Raw genomic sequence first — 18249 nt, 5'->3', positions numbered from 1 at the left:
TCTGTAGCAGCTGAAATGTTTTGTGTTTCCACCAGCAATATAGAAGTTCTAATTTCTTTATATTCTCTCTAATATTTATTCATCAAAAAATTATATCCATCCTATTGTGTGTGAAGTGATATCTAATGATGAATGAATGAATAATGACGAATAGGAATGAATAATAATGTTGAACACATTTTCAGGTGCTTGCAGACCATTTGCATTTTTGAAGGAATATCTATCCAGGCTTTGTCCATCTTTTAAATTGGTGGTTATGTCCTTTGCACAGAAGTTTTTAATTTTGGTGAAGTCCAATTTATCTGTTTTCTTTTGTTACTTGTGCTGTGGGTGTCATATCCAAGAATTAATTGCCAAATCCAGAGTCATGAAGATTTACTCCAGATTTTTTCTTAAAATTTTAAAAAAGTTTATGGTTTTAACTCTTATTTAGGTTGTTGATTCATGTTTAGTTAATTTTTGTGTATGGAATGAGATAGAGGTCCAAATTAACTGTTTTGTTAGTGGATATCTGTTTGTCCCAGCACCATTTGTTGAAGAGACCGATTTTCCCCTATTGAATAATATTGGCACCCTTACTGAAAATCAGTTGGCTATAGATGTATGGGCGTGTTTCTGGACATTAAGTTCTATTCCATTTATCTATGTGTGTCCTTATGCCAATATACACAGTCTTGCTTAATGTAGCTTTGTAGCAGGTTTTGAAATTGAGAAGTGTTCTAGCTTTGTTAATCTTTTTCAAAATCGCTTTGGCTATTTGGAGGCCACTGATGGTTCCTTATGAGTCTGAATATTGGCTTTTCATTTTCTGCAAAAATGACTGTTGGAATTTTGATAGAGATTACATTGAATCTGTAGATTGTTTTGGTGCTATTATCATTTTAATAAGAGTAAGTCCTCCAACCATGACCACAGGATATCTTTCCATTTTTAAGGTCTTCTTTAATTTTCAGCAATGTTTATATCAGCATACAAGTGTTTTACCTTCTTCATTAAATTTATTCCTAGGTATTTTGTTCTTTTGTATGGTATCAAAAATGCACAAATTTTTTTTTTTGGGTTTTTAAATTTCTGGTGTATAGAAGCACAACTAGTTTTTAGTGTTGATGTTATGCACTGCAATTTGCTAAATTCACTTATTAGCTCTAGTAGTCATTTTATGAATTCATTGGGATTTACTAGATATAGGATCATGGCCATCTGTGAAATGAATTAAATTTACTTCTTCCTTTCCAATTTGGATGTCTTTTATTTCTTTTTCTTGCCTAATTGCTCTTGCTAGAACTTCCAGTACAGTTTCAAATAGTAGTGGTGAAAGTGGGCATCTTTGTCTTACTCCTTATCTTAGGGGCAGAGCTTTCTGTCTTTTGCCATTGAGTATGATATTAGCTGTGAGTTTTTCATAAATGCTCTTTATCATGTTTAGGAAATTCTCTTCTATTTTTAGTTTGATCATATGTCCCTTCACTCTATTAATGTGATACAGTACATTCACTGTTTGATTTTCTTATACTGAACCATACCTGAATTTCTGGGGTAAAGAGTACTTGCCTGTGCCTGTAATTCTTTTAATATGCTGTTGGATTCAGTTTGCTAGTGTTTTGAGGATTTTTGCATCACTATTTATAAGGGATATTAGTCTGTAGTTTTCTTACGATGTCTTTGGCTAGCTTTGGTATCAAGATAATTACTGGCCTCATAGAATGAATTAGAAATCCTTCCTCTTCTGTTTTTTTTAGAAAAGCTTGAGAAGGATTGCTGTTAATCCTTCTTTAAAGGTTTGGCAGAATTCACCAGTAAAGCTATTTGGTTCTGGGCTTTTCTTTTTTGGGTGGTTTTGGATTCCTGATTCAGTCTCCTTACCTGTCACAAATCTATTCAGATTGTCTTCTTGAGTCAGTTTTTATAGTCTGTTTTCAGGAATTTGTACACTTCATGTAGATTATCTAATTTTTGGATGAATAATTGTTTATAATACTCTTTAAAAAATGTTTTTGTTTCTTTTTTTTTAGCGTTAGGGGTCTGTGTTGCCCAGGCTGGGGTGCAGTGGTTATTCACAGGTGTGATCATGGTGCACTGTGCACTGTAGCCGTGAACTCCTGGCCTTAGGCTATCTTCCTGCCTCAGCCTCTTGAGTAGCTGGGACTACAGGTGCACACAACAAATAAACCGGGCCAAAAAATTCTCTTTTAATCTTTTATATTTCTGTAAGGTCAGTCGCAGTGTCCCCACTTTTATTTGTGATTTTAGTTATTTGCATCTTATCTGTTTTTTTCTTTGTCATCTAACCAGAGGTTTGTCAATTTTGCTGATCTTGTCAAAGAACCAACTTTTGGTTTCCTTAGATTCTCTCTCTTGTTTTTCTATTCTCTGTTTTATCACCACTCTGATTTTTCATGTTTTTGTCTGTTCTGCAGGTTATGGGCTTAGTTTGCACCTCTTTTTCTAATTCTTTAAGTTGTAAAGATTATTGATTTTAGATCTTTTAAACGTAGGTATTTGCTACTATTAATTTTCCTCTGAGGATTGCTTTTGCTGCATCCCATAAGTTTTGGTATGTGTTTTTGTCTTCATTTGTCTGTATTTTCTAATTTTCCATGTGATTTCTTTGACATATTGGTTAAGAGTGTGTTGTTTAATATCCACATATTTAAGATTTTTTCATTTTCCTTTTATTATTAATATCTAACTTTATTGGGGTCAGAGAAGATACTTTGTATGATTTGATCTCTTTAAATTTATTGAGACTTATTTTGTGGCTCAAAATGTGGTCTGTCCTGGAGAATGTTTCATGTGCACTTGAGAAGAATGTCTGTTCTGCTCTTACTGGGTAGGTGCTCTGCATGTGTCGGTTAGTCTTCTCTTTCCTTATTGATCTTTCTAGATGTTTTAGCCATTATTGAAAATGAGGGTATTGAAGTTTCTATTATTGTGACTTTGTCTATTTCTCCCTTCATTTCTGACAATGATTTCTTCCTATATTTTGGGAGTTCTGTTGTTTAATGTGTATGTTTATATATATGTTCTTAAATTGACTTGCATAAGTATTTTAGAATCAGGTTATCAAGATACCATCCTTGTGCCTTCAGGTTTCGCTTTAGTACTTCCTGTTGGTGGAACCTAGTAGGAAACCATCTGACAAAAGAAAGATGTAATTTGCAGAGTCTAAGCCCTAGCATTGTGAGCTTAGACGACTGAATTTGCAATTATATAGAAGAGTGGATTTGGGGTTGAAAATTTTGGTTTACTTACTGATGCTCTCTGGCTGTCTGAAGTGTATGAACTTTGATTAGGTCTTGATAAGCAGTCAGTGGAACAGTCTATGAGGGACCTCTTCCTTGTAGAATTGGAATTGAATAACCAGCAGCTCACCTCAGACAAAATGGATGCCTGTTGGAATGGGCCTTTTCTCAGTAGGGCCTTGCAGATTTTGTGACTTGTGTAGTCTGAGGTTTTGCCCCAGGTGGATGAGCAGGAGGGCATCTTTCCCGTAGTAACAGAGACAAGCTCTCGTAATCTGTGCTGGAGGATATACCAGTTCTTAACTCAGTCATGTGATAGACTTGCCAGGAGAAGAACTTATATAGGTGAGTTCCTTGCTAGGTTCCAGGTCTCTTCCTAGATTCCTGACAGTGCCTTCTATCTGAATGTGTAATAGTAATTATGGGCTGGTTGACTGCCTTCCTGCATTCCACCCTATTCTTATCTATAACATATTCAGAGTAACTTGGAGTTTTAATCATGTAGGTAGGATCCTTCTCTGTTTTTCAGGGACATTGTGATGGATCAGAGTTTTCTATTCTGTATTGTTTGACTTGCCTTAGCAAGAATTGAGGGGGCAGGGTGATGCGTTAAAGGCATGTGCTTAAGTTTTATTCCCAGAATACTTTTCCATTTGTATTACAAATAATTACAGGAGAGGAATCCTGGATACAGAGAGTAGACATCAATTGTAACATGCAGAAAAGGTATTTATTGGAAGGATGTTAGGTTGCTTCAGAATTGACATAAAATTCTGAAGAACTAGGCTTTGTAAATAGGCATTAGGTGAAGCCAGATACATAGAACCACTGTCAGTGCTGCTGATTAATGAGCATTCGTTATGGCATTGCTACCTCTGGATACTGGATGTCTCTGCTTCCGGAGTGATTTCTTAGATTGAGTCCTTGTTTCTTCACAGGTATATAGTACCAGCCGTAGCATCTCATTGCTTACACATAGGTGATAGGCAATACCCTTGCTGCTAGATGTTAGGGAGATGAAGTATCTTAATTTTTTCTGGCTTCTGTAGGAAGAGGAGGGATTCTGCTACCATTATACTAATTAATTCCTGAATGTTTTGGCAGCTTAAGAAACATAAAGGAAACTGAAAGGAATCCTACATTTTATTACAGTGACTTGTAATAAAATAAGGGGATGAAGTTTTTATTTGTGCTGTGCTATTTAGAAATGTAGATATAAATAGACTTTCTAGACTCCATCCTTTCGGCGCTTTCCGTTCAGGGGTTTAAAGTAGGGGTTGGTACTGTTCATCTGAGAGGGAGCTTGGAAACATGGGGACATTTTTTGGTTGTTAGAATGATAGGGATGAGGGCACTATTGTGTTTAATGAATGTGGGCCGGATATGCTAAACATCCCATGGTGCCTTGGTGTTTCTGCACAATAAATAATTGAATTATCCTCCTCATAATGCCAGTAGTACATTTAAGAAACACCAGGTTATATGGATCATTTTGATGAAGGACTAAAAGTTACTACTAGCTTCCTTTGCTTTACTGTCTGCACCCTCTGGCTGGTGATTATTTCTCATTTCATTGCTTTACTGTTTTCTTTCCTTAGTTCAAGGGACTTGATTCCTTTCAAGCTCTAAAAATTTTATTTTTAAAGTCTGGCTTTGTCTGGGCTCAGTGGCTCATCCCTATTATCTCAGCACTTTGGAGGGCCAAGGTAGGAGGATTGCTTGAGGCCAGAAGTTGGAGACCAGCTTAGGCCACATAGCAAGACCCTGTCTCTAGAAAAAAATAAAAAAATTAGTCAGATGTGATGGCACACACCTATATTTCCAGGTACTCGGGAGGCTGAAGTGGGAGGATCGTTGAAGCAGGAGGCTGTAGGGAGCTATGATTGTGCCGCTGTACTCCCACCTGAGTTATAGAGTGAGACCCTATCTCTAAAAAGAAAACAAACAAACAACTGTGAAAAGGTGCCCTGTAGCATGGGAGAAGATATTTGCAAATCATATGTCTGATAAGGTATTAATATCTAGAATATATAAAGAACTCCTACAACGCAACAACGACAAAAAACCTGATTTAAAAATGGGCAAAGGACTTGAAAATACATTTTTCCAAAGAAGATGTACAAATGGTCAATAAACACATGAAAAGATGCTCAACACCACTAATCATTAGGGAAATATAAAGCAAAACCACAATAAGATACCCCTTCACGTCTGTTAGGATGGCTGTTGTAAAAAGAAAAACACAAAGTAACAGGTGTTGGAGTGGATATGGAAAAATTGGAAACCTTGTGCATTGCTGAGGGGAATGTAAAATGGTGTAGCTGCTGTAGAAAACAGTATGGTGTGTTCCTTTCAGCAGCAGTCTTTTGTAGCCAGTAGTTGTGATTCTAATAAAAGTAGCAGTTGATTTGGGACTGATAGTGATATGATATCAGTTGGGTAGTGCTGACAGTATGTGGTTCTTGGTATCTGTGAGGACAAACTGCATAAGCGATCTCATTTCTATCTTACATGAGTGATGTGGATCATTCCGTATCAGTAGGTTCAGTAACACAAATGAAGTACATTTAAAACAATGTAAAAGGTAGTAGTAAATGCAAAAGTATGGAGGTAAAGGTATACCATTAGTTTTTGGGTTTCAGTGCTTGGAACTCAGGGTTGATGGCTGTCTTAGTTTGCTTGAGCTGCCTTAGCAAGGTACCATGGACTGGATAGTTTAAGCAACAGACATTATTTCCCACAGTTCTGGAGGCTGAGAAGTGATGACGATGCTGGCTGATTCAGTTCCTGGAGAAAGCCCTCTTCCAGGCCTGTAGACTGCCACTTTCTCTGTGTGTCCTCTTTTCTCCATGTGTGCTTGTGAAGAAAGAGACAACAGCTCTCTTTCTCTTCCTTTCCTTATAGGGCCCCACCCTCACTACTTAATCTAATCCTGATTATCTCCCAAGGTGTGGGGGGGTGTCATCTCCAAATACTATCATTTTGGGAATTAGGGATTCAACATATGAATTTTGGGGGGACACAAATATTTAGTCTATAATGGAGGCAGTCTGAGAGATAATATCTTAGTAAAAAACCAGATAAGTCTAGGCTGACCACAGAAACAAGTTGTCAGTTTGGAGAAGCCAGACAGAAAGGAAAGATGTGAGCCGATAAGACAAATTAGAGACACATGAAGAGAGGAAAGGTTCAAAGCCTGAGAGTGGGATGGCAGAGATTTGAGAAATTATCTGTAATAACAAGGAGTGATGGCTATGACAATTTTGTTTTGGGGTTCTTACTGCTTTAGATATATGTAGGTAGGGGAGACATGGTAAAAATGCTGTATCAGGCTGTTCTTGCATTGCTATAAAGAAATACCCAAGATTGGGTAATTTATAAGAAAAGAAGTTTAATTGGCTCATAGTTCTGCAGGCTGTACAGGAAGTATGGTGCCAACATCTGCTTCTGGGGAGGCCCCAGGAAGCTCATAATTGTGGCAGAAAGTGATGGGCCAGGGGAGTAGGCATCTAACACAGTAGAAGCAGGAGCGAGAGAGTGAGTGGGGAGATGTCACAAACAAGTCTCATGAGAACTAACTATTTTGAGGACAACACCAAGCCATGAGGGATCCATCCCATGACCCAAACACCTCCCAACAAGCCCCACCTCCCTAACACTGGGGATTACAATTCAACATGAGATTTAGTGGGGTCATATATTCAAACGGTATCGGATACCCGTAGCCCTTTGGGCCAAGGGCTACACAAACACTGAATGGGTGATGTTTTACTCCACAAGAAAAGAATGAATAGTGTACCAAAATCTTTTTAAAAATAATGTTTACAATAAATTATTTTCATGTCTTCACAGGTAACCCATAATGACTTTTTGCTCTGTACTGATGGTGATTTCTGATAATCAGCATCCTGGTGTGTCAGTGCTGTTTCTGACCTCTTTTTGATGGTAACTTTTAATGAAAATATACACATTTTTGGTAAAGGATCTTTACGGTGATCAGAAATCCACTTCAACTATTATCCTTTATACTTCAAAATGTCACTGAGAATGACTACTTAAAATACCAAATCACCATCTAAAACACCCCCCCCCAAAATCTCATAAAATATTGAAGCTAAAAGAAAGAACAAGTTACTGTGTGCATTCTTTTTTCTTTGGGTTTTATACCTTTTTCAGTTTCTGATTTATTACAGCAGTGGTCCCCAATCTTTTTGGGACCAGGGACCGGTTTCATAGAAGATAATTTTTCCATGGACAGTGGGTGGAGTGGGGGATGATGGCTTCAGGGTGAAACTGTGTCACCTCAGATCACCACAAGGAGTGTGCAGCCTAGATCCCTCACATGAGCAGTTCATAACAGGGTTTGCGCTCCTATGGGATTCTAATGCCATCACTGATCTGACAGTGAGCGGAGCACAGGTGGTAATGCTTGCTTGCACAGCTCACCTGCTTGCCAGCCAGTTCCTAACAGGCCCTGGACTGGTACAGATCTCTGTGGCCTGGGAGTTGGGGATCCCTGCATTACAGGAAGGCCAGGCCTTATTTTGTTTAGAAACTGTATACTGGGGTAGTGATTTTTAGTATTTTTTCGTGATGTATTTTAAAACTACAACAAAGTAATTTAAAGGTCTTATAAAGTTTATGCCTTTTTTCTTTTTTCTTTTTTTTGTCTAATTGCACTGCTAGAACCTGTAATAGATTTTTGAGTAGAAGTGGTGAGAGTGGGCATCCTTCCATTGGTCTTGATCTTAATGGGGAAGCATTCAGTCTTTCACCCTTAAGTATGATGTCTGCTATAGGTTTTTAATAGGTGCCCTGTATCAGATTAGGAAATACCCTTGCATTCCTAGTTCGCTGAGAATTTTCATCAGGAATGGATATTGAATTTGGTCAATACTGTTTCTGCATCTCTTGATGATCATGAGGTCATTCTTTTTCAGTCTTTTAATGTAGCAAGTTGTTACATTGGTTGAGGTTTGAATGTTAGATACCCTTTGGTAATTATTCTGTAATCCTAAAAGTAGTTCTCTGTGTTTATGAGGGATATTAATTTGTTTGTTTATTGTATTTGTCTGATTCTGGTATCCGAGAAATGTTGGCGCCATGAAATGAGTTTGGTTTTCCTTTTTCAGTGTCCTGAAAGAGTTTCCATAGAACTGGTATTGATTTCTACCTAAATGCTTGGTAGAATTCATCAGTGAAATGGTCTGAACTGGAGTTTTCTTTGTGGAGAGGTTTTAACTATACATTCAGTTTCTTTAATAGATACAGGCTGTTAAGGTAGTCTTGTTCTTGAGTTCACTTGAGTAGTTTTTTTTAACAAGGAATGTAAATTATTGAATTTTTGATATAAAGTTGCTAATAATAGTTTCTTACTGTCGTTTGAGTATTTGTAGGATTGTAATTATATCAGCTCTCTCATTGCTGATATTGGTAATTTGTGGTTTCTCTTTTTTCCCTTCTCTTATCACTATTAGAAATTTATCAATTTTATTGATCTCAAAGAACTAGCTTTTGGATGTATTGGTTTTTCTCTGTTCTTCTGTTTTGAATTTTATTTCTTGTTTTGCTTTTATTTTTATTATTTTCTTTCTTCTTCTAACTTTGGGTTTAATTTTCTCTTTTTTCCATTTTCTTAAGTTAGAACCTGAGGTTCTTGATATAAGATCTTTTTTCCCCCTAATGTAGATTGGTTAATGCTATAATTCTGTCTTTAACTTTTCTTTTTTTCTTCATATTTACTATTAGTGCTATGAATTTCAGTCTAAGAAGTACTTTAGCTTTATCTACAGTTTGATGTTTCCATTTTCTTTCGGTTCAAGGCACTTTCAAATTTCACTTTTTAAAAAATGGCTTTATTGAGATATTATTCACATACCATACCATCCACCCATTTAAAATATACAGTTCAATGGTATATTCAGAATTTAGTATATTTAGTATATTCACAGTTATCTGCAGTTATCACCAGTTATCTAGTTTTACTTTTGATTTCTTCTTGTACCTGTGATTATTGAGAAGTGTTTTATTGAGTTTTTAAATATTTGGAGACTATCCAGATACCTTTATGTTACCTGATTTCTCCTCTAATCCCATTGTAGCAAAAAGCATACTGTCTATGGTTTGAATACTTTTAATTTCATTGAAACTTGTTTTATGGCCTAGAAATTGGTCTGTATTGGTACATGTTCCATTTGCATTTAAACAGAATGTATATTTTGTTATTGTTGAGTAGAGTGTTCTGTAAATGTCAATTAGGTCAAGTTGGTTGGTAGTGTCGTTCAAGTCTTTTATGTCCTTATTAATTTTCCTTCTATTTTGATCAGTTATTGAGTGAAGGATGTTGAAATTACCTACAACATTGTGAATTTGTTTACTTCTTTCATTTCTATCAGTTTTTGCTTCAGTATTTTGAAATTTTGTTATTAGGTGTGTAATGTTTATCATTGTTATAGTCTCTTGACATATTGATCTCATTAATGTAAAGTGACCCTTTTTATACCTGCTCTAAAAGCTACTGTCTGATTTAATATAGTTGTTCTCCCTTAAACTTTGTTGAGTTACTTTACATACTGTAAAATTTACCCATGTTAAGTGTACAGTTAGGTGGGAGCTATGCCTCCTATATATAGGCCGATGATTTCCAAATCTGTGTTTTCAGGCTTTGACATCTGAACCTCTGAGCTTTGTTAACTTTTTAAACTTAACAGGTCTAAAATCATACAAATTGATCTCTTTCTCACTCTTTCCCTTTATCCTAAATCACCCTTTCTTTTCTTTATTTTTGGTTCACCCCTTTCTATCCAGTCAATATTGTGAAAAATCTATTATTGTTAGTTAACTCCTTTTCCTTCTCATGTTGAATCACTTGCCTAAATTTCTAGCTTTCTAAGCTCTCTTACATTGGTCCTTCTTTTCCATATCTACTTTAAATGCATTTTAGTAGGCTCTTGTCATTTTTTGCCTGGGAGGACTGCTGTGACCTCCTGACTCCTTTTCCTACTTCCAGCCTTATATCCTCTCCCTTTGTACTCCCACCTTGCCCCAAGTCAATCCTGAGGAGGCATTCTTTCCAAGATTTAAGTACAGTCATGCCATTTTCAAGTTGAAGTTCTTTAGTGCCTTGCATTTTTCCCCAGGCTGCATTGTTGGCTCAATTAATGATTGAGCTTTTGTCTTCTCTAGCTTCCTTGCTATGCTGTCTATCCTACTTTACTGCACTCTCCTCTACACTGCACACTATACATTAGTGGCCATACCAAGTTAATTGCTAACTAGTATATTGTGTTACTACTTCTGTGTCTTTGTATACTCTGCTTTCTTCATCTAGAATGCCCTTATTACTTGATCTGCGTGGCAAACTCTTACTCTTTTAGTTTTTATTTGAAGATCATGTATTTCTTTCACTATCTCCCTATGTAAATCTGCTTTCAAGTCATATACTTGTATGGTTAACAAGTGACTATTCTTTTCTATGTATATCTTACCTTTTCTATAGCTGTCCGTGGTATTTACTTTCTCTTTCACACATTTTGTACTTACTTTGTTTATGTATTCATTAGATTGTGAACTCTTGTGGGCAAATCATGTGTCTTATTTTTCTTTGTATCCCTTGCCTTTCACATTTGGTAAATTTTATTATTGAGTTAAGTTGAAATTACTTGAATGACAGATAACCTTTGATTTAATCGGAAGTTAACATAAACGCAAACTGCAATCCTTTGAAAACCCTAGTTAGAGTAATCTATAACTGCGTTCTACAGAAACAAAATCTTTTAATAGCCAAATAGGTGACCTATACCTAACTAAAGATAGAGACAATAAGTTTGTGTTGATGGTCCATGACTGCATTATTAAAATGGGAGTGCTAAAGCACTTAGTATTTTGTAGGGGCCACATGACCAAAGTAATTGGATTGGTATAAAAGCTTAAGGTTCTGTGGATTTCTCAGTGCTTAGCCTTAAATCTCTTTTAGTCTCTTTCATGTGGCCAACCAATTACTCATATTGAGAAACAGTTGGGTTTCTTCATTAACATGTTGTTTTAGGAATGGGATTACTGTTAAGGAGTAGTGATCCCAAATGTGATACAGTTTGTCCTGTTTGGCTTTTAACTACAGTCAAGACACTGAAAAGTATATGATTCTTAAGATGATAACCTTCAGAAACTTTTGATCATTTGTATGACAGTATTATTCTGTGCAAGTAGAGTATGTTTATTTGCTGTTGAAAATCATCTTAGACCAGATTTATAAACATCTCCCTTATAATAACACCATTTTAATTAACCTCTTGCTTATTTTCAAGTTTAAGGAGATCTTCTTTTTATTACCTCGAAAGCATGGCATTTCTTTTCGGAAGGTCTTAAATTCCTTCAGGCACTTGCCACTAAAGCAGTGTAGAATGCTGTTGTTTCATTATTTTCTGTACCAGTTGCTGACTATCCTATAGTCATTTCCCAAAATCATTCTTGGCCTATATTGTGCACAAGTAACTATTTACATAACTGCTTCAACTATTCTTTTTGTGTGTGTGTGTCTTCCTGGATTATCTCAAATTTCTTTAGAATATTATTAAAATATAGGATGTTTGAGAAAGCTATTTAATATCTAACTTTGTCATAAAAGAGCTTTTATTATTGGCCATTGTTACTTATCTTTTAAAAGGTAGCATTACATTGTTGATTCATTCAGCATATATATATATTTTTTAGTCATTAAATGGAGCAATGGGGAGTTATTCTTGGAATGTGGCGATAAGAGTCAATGTAAAATTCGCTTATGATTGTTAACAATAGTTATCTGCCAAAGTCTTTAAAGGGCTGTCATATTCTTAGTCCTAAATCAGAAGAAGATGGTCTAGAAATCTTAGCAAAGTAGTAATGGATGTGAATGAAAGCGGATGTAAACAGTGGTGTTATCATAGAAGAAATAATGTATCAATGGAAGTTTGAATGTGTGGAGTCTGGAGATGGGACCCGATAGATAGGGAGGGAAGGAAGTTACGTTTACTGAGTACCTGTTGTCTTCTCACAGTTTCCTTCCCTTGCTGCTCTCTTATTTATTTGTTGATTCTTTTGAGTTTTCTATGTAGAGCTCATATTGCCTGTGACAAAAGACAGTGGTTTTCTTTTTTTTTTTTTTGAGACGGAGTCTTGCCCTGTTGCCCAGGCTGGAGTGCAGTGGCGCGGTCTCGGCTCACTGCGCCCTCTGCCTCCCGGGTGCACACCATTCTCCTGCCTTAGCCTCTTGAGTAGCTGGGACTACAGGCACCTGTCACCACGCCCAGCTAATTTTGTATGGGCCTTCATTTTCTTTTTTTGTGTTGCTGGCTAGGACTTCTAGTACAATCACATAGAAACCGTGATAGTGAGCATCCTTACTTGTTTCCCTCACTTTGAGATAGAATTACTTCTGTAGTTTGATTATCAAGAATGTGATTTGCTGTAGTTTTTGGAAATACCTTTTATTAGGTTGAAGAAGTTCTTTTTTTCTCTGTTCACTTTCTTCCTCTGTTTCTACCGAATGAGTGTAAGAGCAGAAATGACTAAAAGGATGGAACCCTGTACTTTTGAGGGTACATTGAAGATGATAAAGCCAGTGATCAGAGGCCTGTTGGTAAAGCAGGTTTGAGGAAGAGGGAGTTCAGAGGAAGGATCAATTTTTAATGGTGGTGGATAGAAGAGTCATGTAAAGTGTAGGAAGTGGAAACAGCAAGTGTAGTACTGTTTGAAAAAGTAAAGTGAAGGAAGGGGAACACCAATGAAGGGTGAAGTGGAGGCAGTTTTGAGGGGAGTTTTATTTATTTTTAAAGGATAGGTGAGACTTCATATTTGTAAGTGAAGGTTAAAGCTCCAGTAGAGAGGGAAAGAATGAATATAAAGGAAAATTTCTGCCAACCAAAACTCCAGTGTAATTTTATGTATCCCTATGTAAATTAGAATCATCCAGAATGCTTCCAAACATGATTCAAGAGCCTCAGTGGCTTAAGCAAGATAGAAGTTAATTTCTGTTCACACATATGAATTCTGCAGGACCGTTTCAGTAAGAGAGGCTGAGAGATAAAGTTTTTATTTAGCAGGATCATGGGCCTAGCCAAAACTTGAGGGCTCTAGGACTAAGGAAGAAGAAAGAAGAGATTTGGGGAGACAGTTTTCAGTATCTGCACAGTAAGTGTGAGAAAACTCTTAAATAAAATTTATCTGTCTCAGTATTTGCATAGTGTTTCAGAAGCCAGAATGCATTTGTTTATATCTAGACTCTTTACTTGACCCTGAACAAATTATTTTTCTCTGTATGCCTTAATATTTTCATAATAAGGTGGAGAATAGTGGTGTTTGATAGAGAGTGCCTCATACATTGATATGAGAATTAAATAAGATAATATATGTAATTGATGAAACTATTGTGTTGTACATCTAAGCCACAATTACTAGTTTTGTTGTCATTTGCCCTTGCTCTTCAAGGCAAAAATACAAAATACAAAAAACAAAACAAGATAACAAAAACAAAAAAAACCTTGTATTACTTACGGGATATCCAAAAGCTAATTAAATATTACACATTGAGACACAATTGAAAAGAATAATTTCAAATCTCCTGAGAACTTGCAGATATAAAACTAGATTTTATTGGTAACCTTGGAAGGTACTCAGCCAGACTGCAAAGTCCGAGGGCACAGTTCTTCACATGACCACTGTCACTTCTGGCACCACTTACAAATTCAGAGGGCTCCCCAGACCACCCTCTGGCTTGATAATTTGCTAGGACTCACAAAGGGATTACAGATTACAGGAATCCAGATTAAAATCAGCCAAGGGAAGAAACACTTAGGGTGAAGCCCAGGAAAGTTCCACATGTTGATCTGCCAGTATCCTCTTCCCATGGAGTCAGGACATGTTCTTCCAACACCAGTGTGTGACAGTGTGCATGATTGCCCACCTGGTAATCTCATTCAAGCTTCAGTGTATAGAGTTTTTATGGGGCTTCTTTATGTAGGCATCATTGATTGGTTACTCAATGGCCTGTATGGTTGAACTCAGTCTCCCAATGGACTGATAATGTGTAACCCAGAGCCTTATCCTAAGCCGTATTGTTGGTATTTATGACATGGCCAGCTTCTGCTTTAAAACTGTTAGTTGTGGCCAACCCTACCTGAAGATCTGGTATGGCCAGCACCCATCGTAAACAAGCACACTTCTATCAACTATGACACATTCCCTCTCAGAAGCTGAAGTCAATGGTGAGACTTCTGTTTGGGCAAAGCCAAATTCTTTGCTCCACAGGAAGATACAAGACACTGATGAAAAGGAATGATCTTTACAAATGAAAGTCTAACATAATTATCTGTTGAAAATACCAAAGTTAAAAAAAATCTTAAAAAAATATATATATATAAGAGAAAGATCATCCAAGTGAAAATAAAACCCCCAGCTGGAGTAATTTAAAAATCTAGAAATTTGGCTGCCAAAGCAAAATTTGAGGAACCATTTGCATGGAGATCCAAATTGAAAATAAAATTTTGAGTCATATAGAGAAGAAAACTAGCAAGAAAGTTCATAGTGCTACTAAATAATTATTGTGAAAACTCAAGGAAAAAAGGAAATAAAGTACATTATTTGCTTTGGCAGTTGTAAAGATTGCTGCATTCACTTGTAATTTGGAACAGAGAGGTGAGAAGGGTTGAAATTATTAATGACTTACATGTGTATGTAACATTACTTTTTACTTGATTCCAAGGTAAGTAGAAGGAAGTACTTAGCAAAAAGGGGTTATAGTGCTTTTAAAGTGGTATAGTCATAATAGTGTATGTTTTCCTCTCTGTTGATGAAGGAAGGTACTAATCACAGAGGTTTTTGTTTTTTTTTGTTTTTTGTTTTTTTAGTGATTGTTCCAGGTTGTAGGGTGAGGCATGGGCAGAGCTGGAACTAAAATCTTTGTCTCTTGACTTTTGGGTTAAGTATACTTTTTTTTCTAACTGCAAAATGATTCCTCTTGGAACCCGGTTAATAGGAGGTCTGATTGAATTTCCTGGAACTCTGGAGTTTCTCTTAGGACCAGTCTGGTTAGTCTTTTCTTGCCCTCTAGTTGATATTGGTTCTTCTGAAATACTTTACTCACTAAACTCTTAAGCAAATGGTGCTTTTTGAGGGACAAATAAAAATAAATCTGTAGATTATTTAGATTTTCAAAATGTGTTTGAATAAGGCTCTTCACAATATTGCAACAGTATAGGTTCTGATGAGCGAAGTTTAACTGCCTTAACAATAACAAGTGGGATAAGATGACTGGAGCTTTCCTTTAGAGCAAACATTTACAGGGCTCAATTTTTTACTTTTAAAAATAATTATAAAAATTACGTCATTTGTAAATTATTTACATATACATGTTACTATCAAATGTACTTTTCACCTGTGGAGGAACAACTAATGCTAACACAAAGTTAACAGCAATAGTAAGTGAAAATGGAAAACTGTTACATGGCAGTGTTATTAAGGGGTCTCACCATAGCCCATGTCATTAATTTTAATATGGATTTTGATATTTAATATTCATTTGCATTGCCTGCCCTGTAGTCAGAGCTGCTGTTTACAACTTTTTTTTTTTTTTTTTGAGACGGAGTTTCACTTTTGTTGGCTCAGGCTGGAGTGCCATGGCGCGATCTCAGCTTAGTGACACCTCTGCCTCCCAGGTTCAAGCAATTCTTCTGGCCCAGTCTCCTGAGTAGCTGGGATTACAGGCGCCTACCAGCATGCCCAGCTAATTTTTGTATTTTTATTAGAGACGGGGTTTCACCATGTTGGCCAGGCTGGTCTCGAACTCCTGACCTCAGGTGATCCACCCACCTTGGCCTCCCAAATTACTGGGATTACAGGTGTGAGCCGCCACACTCGGCCTTACAACTCTTTTTTTTTTTTTTTTTTTTTTTTTTTTTGAGACGGAGTCTCGCTCTGCCTCCCAGGCTGGAGTGCAGTGGCCGGGTCTCAGCTCACTGCAAGCTCCGCCTCCTGGGTTTACGCCATTCTCCTGCCTCAGCCTCCCAAGCAGCTGGGACTACAGGCGCCCGCCATGTCGCCCGGCTAGTTTTTTTTTGTATTTTTTAGTAGAGACGGGGTTTCATCATGTTAGCCGGGATGGTCTCGATCTCCTGACCTCGTGATCCGCCCGTCTCGGCCTCCCAAAGTGCTGGGATTACAGGCTTGAGCCACCGCGCCCGGCCACAACTCTTTTGACTGTAGCCTCATGATGGTTTGTAGACTTTCTATATCATATTCATTTCAGATGGGGTCTTAGAATCTGTATTTGCATTTTAGTATTTTTAAATACCTATTATATGCCAGGTATTGTGCTAGATAGGCATTGAGGGATACATTGGAACAAAAATCAGATGGGGTCTCTGAACTTAATGGAGTTAATAGTCATCAGGAGAGACAGGCGTTACTCAAAGAATCACATGTGGTTAAGTACTATGAAGGAAAGATACATGGTGCCATCAGAATGTGTATTAGGGAGATTTGTCTAATATAGGAGATACCTGAAGAAGTTATGATTGATCAGTGACTTGAAGGTAAAGAAGGAATTGTAAGAGTGTTGTAAGCGAGGAAACCTTATGCATATGGGGCTATTGATGGGAAAGAAAATGGTGCGTAAAAGAACTGAAAAGAGGTGGCTGGGCGCGGTGGCTCATGCCTGTAATCCCAGCACTTTGGGAGCCTGAGGTGGGCAGATTGCCTGAGCTCAGGAGTTCACGACCAGCCTGGGCAACATGGTGAAACCCCGTCTCTCCTAAAATATAAAAAATTAGCTGGGCGTGGCGGCATGTGCCTGTAGCCCCAGCTTCTTGGGAGGCTAAAGCAGGAGAATCTGTTGAACCTGGGAGGCAGGGGTTGCAGTGAGCCGAGATCGTGCCACTGCACTCTAACCTGGGTGACAGAGGGAGACTCCAGTTCCAAAAAAAAAAAACAACGAAAGAAGGTGTGTGGCTGTAGAACAGAGAGGTAGATGAGTGTGTATTAGATGAAGCTTAAGAGATAGATACGGCCGGGCGCGGTGGCTCAAGCCTGTAATCCCAGCACTTTGGGAGGCCGAGACGGGCGGATCACAAGGTCAGGAAATCGAGACCACCCTGGCTAATACGGTGAAGCCCCGTCTCTACTAAAGAATACAAAAAACTAGCCGGGCGACGAGGCGGGCGCCTGTAGTCCCAGCTACTTGGGAGGCGGAGGCAGGAGAATGGCGTAAACTCGGGAGGCGGAGCTTGCAGTGAGCTGAGATCCGGCCACCGCACTCCAGCCTGGGTGACAGAGCCAGACTCCGTCTCAAAAAAAAAAAAAAAAAAAAAAAAGAGATAGATAGAAGGTACATTATACAGAATTCCTTAATAGGCCATAATATAATAGAATTCCTTAGGATAAGGGAAGCCATGAAGTGTTTTAATGAGAGAGAGTCATAGTCTGAATAATTTCAGAAAACACATTGGGTCTATAGTATGGATGGTGAATAGCTTGTGCGTGGGTGGGGCTGTGATTGGAGAGTGAATGTGTGAAGACTATTGGAAGCGTATTACAATAGTTTAGGTGAGGCATGATGGTAGCCTCCTTATTGTGGTTCCATCACACGCTAAAAAGAGTATGCAGAAAAGAAGGACTATGATTAAGTAAGTTCAAGAAGTGTTATGTTAGGCAACTCTATTGCAGAACTTCTCAGGGCTTTTAAAATGCCCATGTGCGTGGTGAAACTCTGCAAGGGGATATGGGATATTTTGTGGCATGTATGTCTTGCCCCACACAGGGTGGGCTCTAGAAAGTGGTGTGTAATACCTGTTCGTGGAAGTTCACTGGTAGGTGAAGATGCTTTCCGAGTGATAACATATGAGCTATTGCAAACATGGTTGGGGGCTTCCATATGCCATGTAGCAATAACTTGGGAATAACATGGTACTCGGAGATAGAAATGGAAAGCTTGTTTTCCTGGGGAAATCTCCCCATTTGTCATCGGGACAGAAAATTA

At 37.7% G+C, this 18249-nt stretch overlaps 1 protein-coding gene across 8 annotated transcripts in view; it reads left to right on the top strand.

Moving 5' to 3' along the window:
• MAN1A2 (mannosidase alpha class 1A member 2) overlaps positions 1–18249 on the top strand; it is a 175889-nt gene that overhangs the window by 14698 nt on the left and 142942 nt on the right. Inside the window, exon 1 of one of the 8 annotated variants that reach the window (XM_033199483.1) lies at positions 2098–2151. The exons of 6 other annotated variants lie outside the window; for them this stretch is intronic. Coding sequence is in view for 1 of the 2 variants with exons in the window: in XM_033199480.1 (XP_033055371.1) it covers positions 16522–16526 (5 nt within the window). In the remaining variant the exon portion in view is untranslated. Of the gene's footprint in view, positions 1–2097; positions 2152–16487; positions 16527–18249 lie in introns of those variants that run through there. One more of the 8 variants, XM_033199480.1, reaches the window with a different exon arrangement.

The sequence above is a fragment of the Trachypithecus francoisi genome, unplaced genomic scaffold (genome assembly GCF_009764315.1).
Source record: "Trachypithecus francoisi isolate TF-2019V2 unplaced genomic scaffold, Tfra_2.0 Lachesis_group5, whole genome shotgun sequence".
Taxonomy (NCBI): Eukaryota; Metazoa; Chordata; class Mammalia; order Primates; family Cercopithecidae; genus Trachypithecus; species Trachypithecus francoisi.
Note: the sequence above shows the minus strand (reverse complement) of the source record. Positions and strands in the feature narration are given on the sequence as shown.